The following is a 19,066-nucleotide window of genomic DNA, read 5'->3' on the forward strand; positions in this document are numbered from 1 at the left end:
TTTGAACACTCATCAAAATGGTTCAAGCGGCTCTAAGCACTATGGGACCTAACATCTGAGGTCATCAGTCCCCTAGAACTTAGAACTACTTAAACCTAACTAACCTAAGGACATCACACACATCCACTACCGAGGCAGGATTCGAACCTGCGACCGTAGCGGTCGCGCGGTTCCAGACTGTAGCGCCTAGAACCGCTCGACCACACCGGCCGGCGAAACTTTTTGGGCGCCACTTATAATTATTGTCTTAGAATGAAAGTGTCATTTTCGTTCGTCTCGTTGCATATTTCTTTCAGTTACCTCCTGTACTATACTGTAGCTGCTCTTTCTGCGTATGATAGATTTCTACTTGACCGTGACACGTCATGCGAAAGTTAGCTTCATACTTCAGTATTTGTCAGTTGGCTCTGATGCATAATTTATGATGCCAAAGTTTTGGGAGATCCTTTAGGGCATGCCAAGAGGGATGACCAGAGAGTTTTTGGCCATATAGCACGTAATTTATTTATTCGTTTCTCTCTCAGAGCTGCAAGGATATGAAGTGGTAGCAGATTAGCGCCAATGAACTTCCCAGTGATTTGCCTTGCAGTCCCAATCGCTATGAGACGCGGGTGGTGGAGGTGTTGTTGTGGTGACGCAGACTATGTGGAGCACTCGGCGCTGTCGCTGAGCGGCGTGATGGGCCGCGTGTCGGGGCGCGTGGGCGGCGCCAGCTTCCGCCTCGGGGAGAACATCCACTTCGTCACCGAGAACGACGGCCACCACCACCGCGACGGCGGGGTCGCCGCCTTCCACAAGGTGCCCCGTAACCGCTTCTTCTTAGGGTGGACTCTTTAAGGATGCCTGTTAAAACTGGTACTTTCAATTTTTCTTTATATCGGGGAGAAGTATTTGCAAATGCATTCCAGATATTTTTCTATAGCCATCATCGACAACAGGCAATCATGATCTTAGTGGTGTGTCTCTTAGAGTTAGTAGGGGAACCGTTGGTCACGTGTTTTGGGGGGAGCCGACCAATCGGCACTCGGGCAATTGGAACGAACGCTGCCTAATTGCTTTCAAATAATCTTGTTCCAGGAGCTTCCTGGATGATGATGGTGATGATGATGATAGTGGTGGTGATGATGGTGGTGGTGGTTTTTGAAACAGGACGTTAAACAGCGAGGTCGTCGACGCCCTAGTTTCGTAGAGACAGCTAGTTGGTGTTAATTGCAGTTGCCGCGAACTTGCAGTTTCTTCATGAGATTGTTCGACTTATTTCGGTTTATGAAGAGACTGTTCGTGTGCAAAGACGCACTGTTAAATTATTCGTCAGGTGCTTCATGCTACGGCTAGATTTAGATTGGTTTCGTCCTGCTAAACTCGATACGAATCGCGAAGCGAATATGTATTCATCGCGCGATGCAGCTAACGATGTGTGACGTCACTAGATTCGAACCTGGTTACAGAATTGGACTTCTGTCACTAAATCCTAAATATTGTACAAGAATTTCAAACGTTCTTTTCATCAGTTTAGTTCGCTGAATGATTTACTGTGAGTAGTCTAGGGAATTGATTTCATGTGAAGGTGTCACGTTCGATGCAGCTGATCACGTGTCTTTGTGACGCCAAGGGGACATGTGTTTCAATATTATGATCGTTTTAGGTCAACAGTATAGTTTAAGTTTAACTACTATTTGTCGTTTCTACTTTCAAGCCTCATTTATTCAGTATTTAAGTGTGAATCGGGGCAAACTTTTGACCTGCACCATTTCGTGATCGCGAGTTATGAGACGCAACCTTCCACACAAGTCACTATCGCATTAGATGAATCCCAGTAAATATTTCACTTCTCAAATGGTACCTCATACTTTCACCGATAAATATTCCGTTCTCATGCACGCAGTTTCAGATAGAAATGTAGGTTCTGACGACGAATGCTGGTTGGAGTGAAGCTGAGGCTGGTTCCACAAAAGTGTTTTTGTTCGTGTCTCACAAACTACTTCAAGTAGAGTACAGGGGTTGGACAAAAATATGAAAACATTGCGAGAAATGGCTCTTCGAAAATGCATGCAGAAGCTAGCCAAGTCTGCAGTTTGCACTGTTATACAGTGAAGAGCCAAAGAAACTGGTACACCTGCCTAATATCCTGCAGGGCCCCCGGGAGCATGCTGAAGTGCCGCAACACAATATGGCATGGACTCGACTAACGTCTGAAGTAGTGTTAGAGGGAACTGACACCATGAATCCTACAGGGCTGACCAGAAATCCCTACGAGTACGAGGGGTTGAACATCTCTTCTGAGCAGCACGTTGTAAGGCATCCAAAATATGCTCAATAATGTTCATATCTCGGGAATTTGGTGGCCAGCGGAAGTGTTTAAACTCGGAAGAGTGTTCCTGGAGCCACTGTGTAGCGATTCTGGACGTGTGAGGTGTTCCATTGTCCTGCTGGAATGTCAATCGGAATGCACAATTCACAATAGACATCAATGGACGCAGGTGATCAGACAGGATACTTATGTGTCACCTATCAGAGTCATATCGAGACGTATAAGGGGTCCCATACCATTCCTACTGCACGCGCCCCACACCATTACAGAGCCTCCAACAGCATGAACTCTCCCCTGCTGTCACGCACGTTCCATGGATTAGTGAGGTTGTCTCCATACCCGTAGACGTCCATCCCCACCGTGGTACAACAACAAAGTTAGGAAACTACTGCGAAAGCAAAGAGAGCTCCACTCCAAGTTTAAACGCAGCCAAAACCTCTCAGACAAACAGAAGCTGAACGATGTCAAAGTTAGCGTAAGGAGGGCTATGCGTGAAGCGTTCATTGAATTCGAAAGTAAAATTCTATGTACCGACTTGACAGAAAATCCTAGGAAGTTCTGGTCTTACGTTAAATCATTAAGTGGCTCGAAACAGCATATCCAGACACTACGGGATGATGATGGCATTGAAACAGAGGATGACACGCGTAAAGCTGAAATACTAAACACCTTTTTCCAAAGCTGTTTCACAGAGGAAGACCGCACTGCAGTTCCTTCTCTAAATCCTCGCACAAACGAAAAAATGGCTGACATCGAAATAAGTGTCCAAGGAATAGAAAAGCAACTGGAATCACTCAATAGAGGAAAGTCCACTGGACCTGACGGGATACCAATTCGATTCTACACAGAGTACGCGAAAGAACTTGCCCCCCTTCTAACAGCCGTGTACCGCAGGTCTCTAGAGGAACGGAGGGTTCCAAATGATTGGAAAAGAGCACAGATAGTCCCAGTCTTCAAGAAGGGTCGTCGAGCAGATGCGCAAAACTATAGACCTATATCTCTTACGTCGATCTCTTGTAGAATTTTAGAACATGTTTTTTGCTCGCGTATCATGTCATTTCTGGAAACCCAGAATCTACTATGTAGGAATCAACATGGATTCCGGAAACAGCGATCGTGTGAGACCCAACTCGCCTTATTTGTTCATGAGACCCAGAAAATATTAGATACAGGCTCCCAGGTAGATGCTATTTTTCTTGACTTCCGGAAGGCGTTCGATACAGTTCCGCACTGTCGCCTGATGAGCAAAGTAAGAGCCTACGGAATATCAGACCAGCTGTGTGGCTGGATTGGGGAGTTTTTGGCAAACAGAACATAGCATGTTGTTATCAATGGAGAGACGTCTACAGACGTTAAGGTAACCTCTGGCGTGCCACAGGGGAGTGTTATGGGACCATTGCTTTTCACAATATATATAAATGACTTAGTAGATAGTGTCGGAAGTTCCATGCGGCTTTTCGCGGATGATGCTGTAGTATACAGAGAAGTTGCTGCATTAGAAAATTGTAGCGAAATACAGGAAGATCTGCAGCGGATAGGCACTTGGTGCAGGGAGTGGCAACTGACCCTTAACATAGACAAATGTAATGTATTGCGAATACATAGAAAGAAGGATCCTTTATTGTATGATTATATGATAGCGGAACAAACACTGGTAGCAGTTACTTCTGTAAAATATCTGGGAGTATGCGTACGGAACGATTTGAAGTGGAATGATCATATAAAACTAATTGTTGGTAAGGCGGGTACCAGGTTGAGATTCATTGGGAGAGTGCTTAGAAAATGTAGTCCATCAACAAAGGAGGTGGCTTACAAAACACTCGTTCGACCTATACTTGAGTATTGCTCATCAGTGTGGGATCCGTACCAGGTCGGGTTGACGGAGGAGATAGAGAAGATCCAAAGAAGAGCGGCGCGTTTCGTCACTGGGTTATTTGGTAACCGTGATAGCGTTACGGAGATGTTTAATAAACTCAAGTGGCAGACTCTGCAAGAGAGGCGCTCTGCATCGCGGTGTAGCTTGCTCGCCAGGTTTCGAGAGGGTGCGTTTCTGGATGAGGTATCGAATATATTGCTTCCCCCTACTTATACTTCCCGAGGAGATCACGAATGTAAAATTAGAGAGATTAGAGCGCGCACGGAGGCTTTCAGACAGTCGTTCTTCCCGCGAACCATACGCGACTGGAACAGGAAAGGGAGGTAATGACAGTGGCACGTAAAGTGCCCTCCGCCACACACCGTTGGGTGGCTTGCGGAGTATCAATGTAGATGTAGATGTAGATCCCCTCGATAGAATTTGAAACGAGACTCGTGCGACCAGGCAACATGTTTCCATCCATCAACAGTCCAATGTCAATGTTGATGCGCCCAGGCGAAGCGTAAAGCTTTGTGTCGTGCAGTCATCAAGAGTGCACGTGAGGGCTTTCGGCTTCGGAAGCCCATATCGATGATGTTTCGTTGAATGGTTCGAACACTGACACTTTTTGATGACCCAGCATTGAAATCTGCAGCAGTTTTGGGGAAGGGCTGCACTTCTGTCACGTTGAACGATTGTCTTCAGTCGTCGTTGGTCCCGTTCTTGCAGGATCTTTTTCCGGCGGCAGCGATGTCCGAGATTTGTTTTTTTACTGGCTTCCTGATATTCACGGTACACTCGTAAAATGGTCGTACGGGAAAATCCCAACTATATCCTTACCTCGGAAAAGCTTTACTCCATCGCTCATGCGCCGACTATAGCACCACGTTCAAACTCACTTAAATTTTGATAACCTGCCATTGTAGCAGCAGTAGCCGATCTAACAACTGCACCTGAGACATGTCTTATATAGGCGTTGCCGATCGCAGCGCCCTATTCTGCCTGTTACGCATCTCAGTATTTCAATACGCATGCCTATACCAGTTCCTTTGGCGTTTCAGTGTATTTGACAGCGAACGGCACCTCTGCAATGTCCTCAATATATCGCAAGTGTCAGTCGTGATCAGCACCATGTTACATATATTTGTGAGTCCATTAACTCAGAGCTATGTGAATTCGAACGTGGGTAAGTGGTTGGCACTTGTATGGTGGATGCTTCCGTAACCAAGTTAGCCGAGGTGTTTGCGTATCAAGCTGTAGCGTACCGAAGACTCATATCGCATAAAGTGAAAGCGGAAAACATCATCCGCCCACTCACAATGAGGACGAATATGTATTTTGAGTGATCGTGGGCGACGGCCATTGACGAGAATTGTGACTATTAATAAGAGGATGACAGATGCAAAAGTCACTGCAGAATTGAATATCGCCCTCGCGAGAGGTACTCAGCACCAAAATAACACCATGGGTGCCACGTAAACAGAGAATTGCAGGGCCAGCTGAAGTTCCAAAACCATTCATCAGTGATACAACCGCCCATAACAGGAAAACGCTGTGCAAAGCTAGAAAACCTGGACAATGGAGCAATGGAAGAAAGTCATTTGGTTGGTGAGCGTTGTTGCACAATGTTTCCAACTTATGGCCGAGCTTGCGTCCTAATAGTGAAACATGGCGGGGGTTCGGTGGTGCTTTGCGCAGCCATATCGCGGTGTTCCATGCACCCCATGGGTACCCAGCAAGGTCGCACTACTGCCAAAGGAATGTGGCCAATGTGGCTGATCAGGTCCATCTCATGGTACAATGTTAAATGGTGAGGCTGTGATCCAGGACGACGGGGTTCCTGTTCACACAGCTGGCATCGTACAGCTGTGGCTTTGTGAGTACGAGGCTAAATTGTCGCGTCTCGCCTGACCATCACCGTCACAAGATCACAATATTATTGAGCCTTGGTGGTACACTTTGGAGAGATGGGTGTATGACCAATATCCACTTCAATCATCATTACACGAATTTACCCTTATTTTGCAGTAAGAATCGTATAAGATTCCCTTAAAAACAATACAGGACCTGCATGTATCCGTCCTAAGACGACTGGTAGCCGTTTTGAATGCCGACGATTTTTGCTACACAGTATTAGTCATGGTGATGTTCTGTGTTTTTAGTGTTTCCATATTTTTGTCCACCCTCTATATCTTGAGGTGTTTAGTACGACCTGGCAACAATGCTTGTTCAAGTCTTTCGAGCTCTGTCGTCGTTCAACGGATTTTAATTCATACTGCCAGTGTTATTCTGTGTTTCATATCTGACTGTTGCAACTACCGCATCTGATACCTTTCCATAATGAATTTAGCTCTCATGTAAATATCTTTTCCCTTATCGAAATCAGACTGCATTAATAGGTGTGTTATTTGAGTTATTACTATGTTATAAGGCATAGTTTCTTTACACAGGGCAAGATAGTTTTATTTGGTTAAGTTAAACTGTTTGCTTAAGACAGCACACCGCTTACAATCACACCAGAGCGTCTTGTACCTTCAGAATGCCTTATATTAATTGCCGTCTGACAGCAGACGGACTGGGCTGCTTTCAGAGGCAAATTACGAGACTTACGCCTCCCCAGATTTAATACGAAACGCTTATTGGCGGTCCCGGATTAATTCCCTGCTCTGTTACGCATGTAAGTCAGTCTAATTAATGATCGCCAGTCTCAAAATGGCCTACGAGACACAATTACACCTCTCAACACTCCAAAGTCAATAAATAACAGCTATGTAGGTACTTACTTTCTAGCAAGATTCCAAGAGCTAACCACTGGATTGGAATGTGTTCACTGTTAACAGTTCTGTACACCGCTTCTAACTGGTTACTAGCTTCTCTCGCCGATAATCACCACCACAACAAAACAGCAATACATTTTAAATCAACAGGGAAAAAGTCACACAAAAATTTCAATTTCAAAATTGCAAGGAAACAAATGAAATAAATTGGTGTTTACCCTTTCAGTTCCATTTCTTTTATTGAAAACTACCTCCAGCTAACTAAGGATTCGCATCTATTCTCTGGAGCCTCTTTTCACCGAACAATAGCTCCCTCACTAATCCGCAATACCCAATCAGAAAAACAGGGAAGTGTCGTAGCAGAGTTCAACGCCCGCGCAAGAGATCGCACTTCCGAATGGGGTGTAGGTTGTGCTTACCGGATAAGACACATGGTTAATCACGAAGGATCAGTAACTTCAGACTGCCGAAATGGTAACAGTTTTGAAACAGCACCTCCGTCCCACAGGGCCACGACTTGGCTCGTCAACCCGACGAGGGCTGCCGACGGACTCCTAGATTTTGCGCGTTCCAAACCACTCCACTGTATTGTTTAACTCTAGCTGAGTACTCGGCGTTGCTCGGGTAGGCATTTATTTTAGTCTTCTATCAGTGCATCTCCTCCTTACACCTCTCTCTGTCTACCTCGTCCTGTCCCCTCTCGCTCTCCATCTCTTCCTCCTCCCTGTCTTTGTCCGTCTCCTCCTCTTCTCTTTCTGTCTCTATCTCCTCCTCTCCCCTCTCTGTCCATCTCTCTTTTCTCTGCCCATTTCTTCCTCCGCCTCTCCCTCTCCATCCGTTTCTCCACCTTCTCTCTAACCATGTACTCCTCTTTCCTGTCTCCTCTAATACTCTTTTCTTCCTTTTCTATCCATTTTCCTCTCCCCCTCTCTCTAAGCATCTCCTAATCCTCCCTATCGGTATCCATCTCATCTTTCACACACTCTGTCTGTCCATCTTAATCTGCTCCTTCTGTCTCAACGTTATCACATCCAACCGAATAAGAGTTAGCTGGTCCTTACCCCCACAATATTTCTTTACAGATAGGAAGTGAAATGCGCACCAAGTTTGGTGGTTTAAGAGGAGCTTCTTATTCATGGGTATGTCCACGTACGATAAATTTTGAATTTTTACAAAACATCACCAGTCTTGGAGATATTGTATTGTTTTAAATTTCACGTGGCTTTCTTTCGTTTCTTTTTCAACAGTGACCTGTTTTGTGCGCCATGGGATAGCAGTTCCGTCTGTTACTCATCTGTTGTTATGAATCGCTCGATTGCTGTCGATACTAATTTTTTTAATTGAATTGACATCTGGTCTAAGCTTACATAGTTTGGAAAGATTATGTATTATGAAGTAGTGAAGCGAACTGTTGTCTCCTTTTTTAAAACAGGCATTTTTTTCTATGATTCGCAGTGAATTTGGGCGTTAGGTTATTCAATCTCGCTACAAAAATCTTTGTAATCATGATGCTCCCAATTTGCTCAGAATTAGTTGTCACAAATGGTCACTGAATGGTTTCGCAAGCGTTGGCTCCTGAACCAATTCCTTGAAATAAAATTCGGTAAAAGCATTTAGTGGAATTTCGGACGAAATTTTTTTAATCATCAGTCTTCTGATCTGCTTGATTCTACGAATCGCTCTTCTGTGCCAATATCTTCATCTCAGAATGGCACTTGCAACCTACGTCCTCAGTTGATTGTTGGATGTATTCCAATCTCTGTCTTCTTCAACAGTTTTTACCTCTACAGCCTCCTCTAATACTATCGAAGTTGTTCCGTGATGTCTTAACAGATGCCCTACCGACCTGTCCCTTCTTCTTGTCAATGTTTTCCACATATTGCTTCCCTCGCCGATTCTACGGAGAAATCCTCATTGCATACCGTATCAAACCACCAAATTTTCAACATACGTCTGTAGCATCACATCTCAAATGCTCTGATTCTCCTCTGCTCCGGTTTTCCCACAGTCCATGCTTCACTACCATTGTATGTTAACCGGGGACCTAGAAACGACGGAGAGACTCCGTCCCCGCCGCAGCCGCACTGGTCCACAACCCCATGACGACTACCGCAGTCCACTTCACCCCTCCGCCACCCCACACCGAACCCAGGGTTATTGTGCGATTCGGCCCCCGGTGGACCCCCCCCCCCCCCCCCCCCCCAGGGAACATCTCACACCAGACGAGTGTAACCCCTCTGTTTGTGCGGTAGAGTAACGGTGGTGTACGCGTATGTGGAGAACTTGTTTGCGCAGCAATCGCCGACATAGTGTAACTGAGGCGGAATAAGGGGAACCAGCCGGCATTCGCCGAGGCAGATGGGAAACCACCTAAAACCATCCACAGACTGGCCGGTTCACCAGACCTCGACACTAATCCGCTGGGTGGATTCGTGCCGGGGACCAGGCGCTCCTTCCCGCCCGGAAAGCCGTGCGTTAGACCGCACGGACAACCGGGCGTGCTTCACTACCATACAATGCTGTGCTCTAAACGAACATTCTCTGAAATATCTTCCTCAAGTCGAGGCCCATATTTGGCATCAGTAGATTTCTCTTGTCCAGGAATGCGCTTTTTGACAGTGCTAATCTGCTTTTTATGTGCTCCTCGCCCCGTCCGTCATGGGTTATTTTGCTGCCTAGGTAGCAGATTTCCTTAACTTCATCTACTTGACACATATTTAACATATTTCAGACATATTTGTATACATATTTCACATGATCTGTAGCGAATTTCGGCCTACTGTTTCGTTTTCACGCAGCCCGATGGTTATAACATCATATCACCTAAACTGTGTCGTACAATGATATATTTCAGTAACTACATTCAATGGTATATGTAAATATTATCTGTTAAATGTGTTGCAAACAGAGTGGCAGTAAATAAGTAATAATTTAAAAGTCATGCCTGATTCGGCAGTTTAACCGCTTGAACAGCGAAAATATACTAAGCGATAACCTTTTCCCTTTCAAAATTTTGTGGGTGGGTGGAGGGGGGGGGGCGCTATTTGCGCAACGGGACCTACGCTTCGTCTTCTCCCTCACCCCTTTCATAGGTATGTGGTTCTTACCACCACAGTGGTTTCCTGCATACAGTAAGTGATAAGTGTGTCAAGTTTCGTCGAAATCGAAAAAAAAGGTTCAAATGGCTCTGAGCACTATGGTACTTAACATATGAGGTCATCACTCTCCTAGAACTTAGAACTACTTAAACCTAACTAACCTAAGGACATCACACACATCCATGCCCAAGGCAGGATTAGAACCTGCGACCGTAGCAGTCGCGTGGTTCCAGACTGAAGCGCCTAGAACCGCTCGGCCACCACGGTCGGCCGTTGAAATCGATCCGGAGGTTTAGGAAGAGATGTGGAACATACATACGCACGTAAATGTATCCAATTTGTAATATGTATGGATTCAGGCCTTTCTATTCTGATTCTTCTTGCTTACTTTCGGCTAGTTAAAGCCTGGATCATTTTAATCACTGTGTTCCAGTGACACATTCATGGATTCCGTCTGCACCCATATGATACACGATTATCCCCTCCAAAAATTCTAGCACAGAATATGCAATATCCTGTTTTATGGAGACACAATTTACTATCGCACCGTCTTTGTTGTTGTTACTATTTTTCTCGTGGCTAAGCAGTTCTCTGTCTGCTCGTAACTCGTTAGAGTGAAAGTTCTGCCTGCATTCTCGAAGTCGATCTGTCTATTTTACGTGAAATTTTTAAAACTGAAGTTATTAACTTTCACATTAATAAATTACATCCCGTTTACAAACAGTCGGAACGTGCTACTCTCCCACCTTATGCTTAAATACACTCTAAGATAAGAAACAAGTGACGCATCACGAAGGAATTATCCAAATTACACGGAAATCGGTAAATGTGATGCATATGCGCAGACAAACAAATCACTACAATTTCAGAAAAATTGGATGACTTATTCAAGAGAAAGAGCTTCACATGCTTATCAAGTCAATTAATCCTCCTCTGGCCCTTAGGCAAGCAGTTATTCGGCTTCGCATTGATTGACAGAGTTGTTGGATGTCCTCCTGAGGGATATCGCATCAAATTCTGTCTAACTGGCGCGTTAGAATGTTAAAATCCCAAGCTGGTTGGAATGTCCTGCCCAGAATACATAATACACCGAGCCTTCTCAATAGGGTGAAGATCCGGCGACCTGCTACGAAAAGAAACGGCACTCCAGGCCACCACTCCTCGTTATCTGGCTATATGGCGGGCGAAGGTCACGTTGGCATTCTACCACTGCCCACGGCGTCTCCAGACACGTTTTCGGCCTGGAATCTCATTGGGTGTGGTAGAATTGTCTTCAGTGATGAGTCCCGCTTCGAACTGAGCTCCGATGACCAGCTAAGATGTGTCTGGGGATACCCCAGACAGCAGTGGCATAACAACCTGTCTTGTGTCCCACCATACGACCTGACAGCCAGGAATTATAGCCTGGGGTGTTATTTTTTTTCATAGCCGGACCCCTTTGGAGTCATCCGCGGCCCCTTAAATCACAGCGATACGTCGAGGATATTCTACGCTCCGCTTTGTTGCCCTTGATAGCATGTAATGTTGTTGCATTAATTTGAGGTGTAAGCGGTGCTGATATTAAAGACCATAAAAGTGGGTTAAAAGCTGTGAGCTATCTGAGGAAGTTAACCTTGCATTACTGCGCAACTGTTTCACCAGGTATCCAGTCTAGCTTACCAAATTCCCAACCAGACTAACATTAATTATAATCTTTTAGTACTCATCTTACGATAACCGGTGATATATATATATAAGGACAATTTAAATAAAAAGAAATAAATCAGTTTATATTTGGACATTTATTTTAACATTGATCATTGTTCTGTTAAAATTTCAGCATATCAAACTTGATTCATAACTAAACTGGTGCCTTATTTAGGATTGTGGAAATGTGAGTTTGTAATCTTACGGAACACATCAAATAGGGAGCCAAGATTGGGAGACTACATACAACACTGCATTCATAAAATAACACACGAAGAACGTTGAAACATATGCAAGAGGAAATTAACCACAACCAACCGATTCAATTTTCACCCAAAGAAGTTACGTTCGTAGCGCAATCCTGTCCGTCATGAAATTACCACACACTGATAACTAAATTCATATCAACCCTGTGAAATCTTCCCGAAAAGAATAGCTGAGGGCTACTTTGATGCTTACACCACAAGCTTCACTTGGTCAACTTGGTTTACACAAAGAGTGTAATTCCACAATAATTTTGATAATTAAAATAAATTACATCGAAACGCAATTTACAAAAGAAAAACCACGAACTGGTTACTATCGTCTTACTATTAACCTGATGGGTCAAACTATTGTGTAAGCAAGTGGTACTGGTCTCACAAAGTACACTCCACGTGGGTTGAACATAAAGAAAAGTTGCTATATTGAAAAATATTGTCAAGACGAGACGTTATAATCTCACGCACATTCGCATTTAAGATTGATGATCTTAGTTAGAGTTACTGATCAATACATGGTTCCACTTTACTCACAAAGTAGTGACAAAGCAACTAACGGAAGATACTCTGAACTTCACACTCGACTTACACTGCGTTGCAATTTTAAGATAACATTAGATATTTTAGAGCTGAACTCAAGAAATCCATTAGCAGGCACGCGCTTAGCCGGAGATCTTACCACTTCAGACGCTCGCCGCGGACAGACTGACCTGGGCTCCTACCAAGGGTGCTTCCCTACACAAAACGGAAGTGACCGGAGAGGCAGCTTCCCATACCAACATTACAAGGGATGGACAGGACCATACTAAGGATAGAAACCTCTCTGCTTTTAGAAAGCGTAGCTACCTGTTCCGACGTTGGTCCTACTGTTCTCTAGCAGACAGGCTTGTCTGCTACCCTCAAGCATGCAACTAGAAATACATTTGCTCATTCATCCTCTCACATAGAAGGGAAGGTGGATGACAGTATCTTATCAAATACAGTATATAAAAGAAAGCGGATGTAGGTTCCGTATGAGACTGTGTGACATGAATTACATATAAACTGGGTTTTAAAGTGTAGTAGTGTGACAGATCGTTCTTGTTTATGTGTAAAAGTAACACGTTCCACTACTCAGTCTCCTCCCAGATAGTCAGAAACGCCACAGTAAATTTAGAAGAGGAATTTATGCCGTAAATGACAACAGATTTAAGAAATTAATATGAAAGGAATCCAGCAGAGACCTTTCAAGCAAGCCATCCTGGGCTTACATTTCAGCAAGATAACGGCCACCCACACACGCGAGAGTTTCTTCTGCTTGTTTTAGTGCTTGTCAAACTCTTCATTAGTGAACAAAGTCGTCGGATCTCTACCCAAAAGAGAACGTTAGGAGCCATTATGGGTAGGGTCTTGAAACCAGCTCAGCATTTTGACGACCTAAACGCGTCAATTGGACAGAATGTGGTGCGATATCGCTCAGGAGGACATCCAAAACCTCTATCAATCAGTGCCAAGCCAAGTGACTACTTGCTTAAGGGCAGAGGTGGACTAACGCATTATTGACTTGCTCAGTATGTGAAGCTCTTTCTTTTGAATAAACCATCCAGTTTTATTTCTGAAATTGTAATCAGTTGTTTGTACATGTACATCACATATACCGATTTTCGTTCCATTCGGATAATTCCTCCGTGAAGAAATCTCAGATTAAATTCAGTTTTGATTGATTAGCTGGGAGCATGGTTGATTAATATTCGTATTTCAGTGAAATACTAAAGAGCACTAAAGAGTACGTCCTAAAGCAAAGAGACTGCTTTTAAGCCAGTTAGTTGTTATTAGAACTGGGCTCTCACCAGAATCATTTATTCTCGTACTGCTGACTTCAGACACTATTCGTGCACAAGCAAATTTTGTATTTAAGGGGTCATAAAATTTAGTTTTGAATATAGTTTTGAAATATAGTTTTGAATTTCTTACTATGGTGATTAACAGAGTAATAAATGAATCTGTAACTACTGTATGCAACACGGCAATAATGATGCTGCGCACATCGTCGTAAGTCTTACTGTGACAAACTCCAATAGATAAATCTTTCTAAATTCCTAAATATCATTCTTAACATTCATTTATTGAAATATGCCTTCAAATAAGCATTAAAACACTGTTTCGTCACTGGAATTCGGCAGCCAAGACATCGATTCAAATAACCTACGCACAAAAATCAATCGGTATCATAAAATAAGAAACAGATTACCGTTATTTGCCAGATTATCCTCTTTTCAACAGTTCTTGCAAACATCAACTTCAAAACAACAACTGCTATTATTAATGTTCAAATTTAGATGAATGAGTTACTAGGAACTATCTGAACTTTAAAGCTGAGTAAAAGTTTAGTTCTATTTTCTGGCAACGTTGATAACTTTAATAATCTTAAAATAATCATCGTTCATAGTATGACGACCCGCGTACAGTATAGTAGGCCATGAGTCCTGTTACTGTTTGTACAAAAAAAGAATACACTTGTACATGGCGTGGCGCACCAAACGGCGGGAATGACAATGGCTGCAAGTTGTGCGAGAGTAAATTCTAAACCACGCGTAATTCAATTTATTAACAAGTATGAACAACCCAAAGCGTATACAGAATAAGAAGCAACCATAGAACTCAGAGCTCAAATTAACAAAATATCACTTAAGACCTAATACAAGGTAATATACCTTGAAGTGACTTACCGCACTGGAATCAATCGACATTACAATAAAGGGAACACAGATTAATATACCAAGCCAACAACACTATAATACAAAATACAACAGAACAGAGTATCAGTAAATCAGCCCCTCTGAATTTATTCAACCTTACAGTAAAAGTAGCAGGAATTACACAAATAACTGTCAGTGAAAGGAGAATACGAGAATAGCCTATTAAAGATTTAACCTTAGAACCAAATCCTAGTATGCGTCCAACCAAAACCGACACCTTACTTAATACTAGAGAGGCAATACAGGAGAGACAAAATCCACAGTGAAAGTAACCCCACGTACACTCTGCTACCCACAGAAGATACGAACACTAAAACAATTAAATCCAACAGCAATGTAAAATGAAATCTGACTATACATACTTCGATCAGATCTAACATTTTCAACTGAACACACTAGGCCCACACTGAATACACTGTATTTCACAAACGTAATTAAAGACGACTTAAGCAGGTCAGCCCTGAATCAGTCATACGCAACCTAGCACTAGTCACACCAAACACACATCCTCTGGCTGGCGTATCCGAAAACACACAGCAGCGCCCATCTCATCTCTCGCAGAATTCTGTATTCCCTGGTTCTGTGGGGCCAAGCATCATCCGCTGCTCCAGCTGGAACGATGCCTCGTGTTGAAAGCAAGCTACCACCAGCATTAGCTGTCCATTCACCAGGCTACCTCGCTTCTCTGCCCCATGCTTCCTGCTTTGTCTCTCCAGGTGGTTGTTTTCGTACTCCAAGTTGCTAGTAGTGTTCTCCTTCTCTGGCCATTTCGAAGCGCCTTCTACTCTACCACAGCAGCCATCTTATGGCGACGGCAGCTGACCCTTCCTCCGTCTACATGGTCACCAGTAACAACATGGGCGAACGGCACCGAAACACAGAAAGCCCGGTCGGCGCGCCATGCATGGCGCTGGTGCGACACTGACGACTTTTCCATTGTTGTCCACCGCCCTTCGGCTCCAAGAAGTTGTTGTCACTGCAGTTCGGATGACCAGACTGCCTTCCATTGTACCACATGGTCACACCTCACCTCGGCGCGGTGCTGTAGCTACAAACCAACTGATAGGAATGCTCCCAGCGGTGTCAGGAACACAAGAGCCATGGTGATACACTAGATGGGGAGGAAAAACAAATGCACCATGAACTGCTCTGTCAAGGCACAATTGGCTCCTTTTGCAACCCGTAAAATGTATAGACGGTACTCTGCCTCAACCTAAGTGTGTACAAACGTGCCTGGCGTGATGATGGCTATTGCATCCACGATTCTTCTGTGGAGATCGCCAAGTTCATGTACGGGGGAGAGACACACAGTGTCTTTTGCACAATCCCATGGCAAGAAATTCTGAGCAGCTATGTCCGGAGGTCACAGTGGCCACTTAATTGGTCGTTTATGTCTTATCCGTCGCTATGGAGAGGTTTGGTCTAGGAAATCACGAACATGTAAACCCCATTGAGAGGTTTATTATAGGAAATTTTAGAAACTTGTGGTAAGTTTTATGGGACCAAACTGCAGAGGTCATCGGTCCCTAGGCTTACACACAACTTTTTTTAAATCTTTATTTCCACAACAATACTAGTTACACATATTAACCCACCTCCTAGCATGATTAGTGGGCCATTAATTGCTACATAAAATTGGGTTATAATGCAGCTTAATATTACGGGTATGTTAGTGAACTACAGTTTAAACTACTACAGTGTGGTAAATTTCTACAACAATGGGCAGTTTAATTAATCTACTTGTTAAGGATCTAACCTAGAATAACTACTAACTGCAGCGTCACAGGTGTGCCAGTAAAGTACAAACCTACTTAAAATAGCCAGGCTCCACGAGCTAACCCCGTGTAGCATGCCCCTGGCACTGGGCTGGCCAAAGTTGGTATTCGCTGCAGTTTCCTAAGTTAATGTCCTAAATCTAAGTCCTACAAAAAAATTTAGTCATAATCGGTGGTATTGACCCCCTCCCCCCCCCCCTAATCACGTACGTGGCGGTTTCCAACTGATGGAAGTCGGCCATTCCACGCACAGGCGGTATGGGAATGGGATCTTGGTCTCAATCGGTTGGTCTATGAATTGGTACCTATTCTTGGTCCCTCAGGTATTCTGTTAACACTTTCCGTGATACCTCATCTGCCAGAGCATTCAAATTATGAAAAGTGTCTTCTTGTCTAAGTAGATAGCATGTGTCAGTGTTCGGAAGTCTGTCTCGGAGTGTTGTCGCGACATCATTGAAGAGAGGACACTCGAAAACCAGATGGTCGGGAGTTCCCTCTGCCGCGCCACAGTCACACTCGGGGGTTGCCCTTTTCCCAAACCGACATAGATATGTCGGATAGGGTTCATGACCAGTGAGAAAGTGAATAAGTCCTCGTGTAGGTTCAAAATATTTCATGCCCCCACGCTCTTTTACGTCAGGTAGGAACTGGAAGGTTCTTCTCCCCGTTTCTTCTTCCTCCCAAGCCCTCTGCCAAAGTTCCTCCCCTCTATTTCGTATTTCTCTCTTCTCCTCCACGCTCACACCCATGATCTCAATTATTTTCTCCCTGTTCCCCTTTTTGGTCCAGTACCATGCCGCTTGCTGACGTATCTTGATATCTAGCGGGCAGAGCCCCATTATGACTAACAGAGCTCCCCCCGGTGGTGTTCTGTAGGCCCCCACAGATCTTAAAATCATGCTCCTTTGGACTCTTCTCACGGTCATGGCGGGCACGACCCGTGTGAGCCTGTGCGCCCAGACACCCGAGCCGTAACCCACTACTGAGGTTAGAATGCTATTGTCATAAAGTTTTATGAGATGAGGAGGGAGATGAAATCTTTTATGTCCAATGGAAATGAGATTGTTTAGTAGTTGGAGAGCTCTCTGGGTTACGGTTTCTATGTGTTTCCAGAAGTTCCATCTCTTGTCAATTATGACTCCCAAGTATCGCGTCTCCTATCGCCGAAGAATTGGTGAGCCATCGATTCTAACAGTGGGATTCCTGATTAGCTGACCTTTTAGCAGTAAGTATGTAGATTTACTTGGAGATATTTTCATCTTTGTATTTTGGCACCATTGGTGCAGTTTCTCTATGGCCCTTTCGATCTTTGGTTCGATGTCTTCTCGGCTGCGACCGCCGACCAGCAGGAGGAGGTCATCTGCGTAGGCTATCACCTCTAGCACTTCTTCACTTTGCTGTAGTCTGTCTGGCAATGGTTCCATATGGATGTCCCAGAAAAGGGGTCCCAGAACAGAGCCTTGGGGACACCCTTTGGTAATTACTTTCCCAATTCTCTCGCTAGGAGATGATAGCCATACGTCCTGATCCTTACAATAGCTCCTCAGACGCCCATATAGCGGCCCTGGACACTCTTTCTCCCACAGACAGGAGAAGAGCGAAGGCCACCACAGGTTGTCGAAGGTGCCACTGATATCCACCATGATGCCAACGACGTACTTATGTGGGGTTGAGCCACAGACCTCAGCCGCCAGAGCGATAGCATCAGATGCCGACCGCCCCGGCCTGAAGCCGAACTGCCTGTCGCTCATCCCGCACAGCACCCGGTGAGCCGTCAATCTGTCAGCCAGCAGTTTGTCCAAAAGCTTCCCGAACAGGTCCAATAGGCAAATTGGCCTGTATGATTTGACTTCAGCCGGGTCTTTTTCTGGTCCCTTTTTTATTATGACCACGTTCGCGGTTTTCCACCTCTTGGGGAACTTCCTTTGTCTGAGGCACTCGTTAAAGAGGTGAGTTAGCGGCGCGATTAGCTGGGGGTACCAGAAATTGCACCACCTCAACCACAATTCCGTCTGGTCCTGGAGCTTTCCCTCTTTTTAGGGATCTTATTTGTGCAGCCACCTCGTCTTCCGAGAAGGGATAGACTGCCGTGTCGTTGTTGTATTCTTCTAGGTCTGCATCTCGCAGTTGCTGCTGGCTTACAGTTTCTCCATCCGCATTGTCGTCAGGCAGCAGGGACCGGAGGAGGACCGGAGGAGGACCGGAGGAGGCAGTCTCCCGCCAAGATTCCGTCATCCTGTCCCCCTGCCTGACTGTTGATAACTCCAGGGGAGAGCGGATTTTTTCCCTCACTAATTTATAGGGGAGACCCCAAGGGTCTAAAACCAACTGGTTCAACACGTAGCTCTCTCAGCTACGCAGTCTTACTCCGCGTGGTTCCTTCTGAAATCTCTGCTTGGCCTCCCTACATTGCAACTGCCATATTTGCCTTTCCAGCCAGACGACACTGCGCTGGTAGTTCCTCCTTAGCCTCCTGACAGATTGACGTAATTCCTCTAATTCGGCCGACCATGGTGACGGTGAGGCCGCCATGGCCTTCCTCCTGGTTGGTACAGCGGCCCTCACC

At 44.7% G+C, this 19,066-nt stretch overlaps 1 protein-coding gene across 1 annotated transcript in view; it reads left to right on the forward strand.

The window, feature by feature from the left end:
* Positions 1-19,066, forward strand: part of LOC124594201 (galactose mutarotase-like) — a 122,133-nt gene that overhangs the window by 18,571 nt on the left and 84,496 nt on the right. The window contains exon 2 of the mRNA XM_047132560.1: positions 641-798. Coding sequence (XP_046988516.1) covers positions 641-798 — 158 coding nt within the window. The remainder of the gene's footprint in view (positions 1-640; positions 799-19,066) is intronic.

This window comes from Schistocerca americana, chromosome 2, assembly GCF_021461395.2.
Source record: "Schistocerca americana isolate TAMUIC-IGC-003095 chromosome 2, iqSchAmer2.1, whole genome shotgun sequence".
NCBI lineage: Eukaryota > Metazoa > Arthropoda > Insecta > Orthoptera > Acrididae > Schistocerca > Schistocerca americana.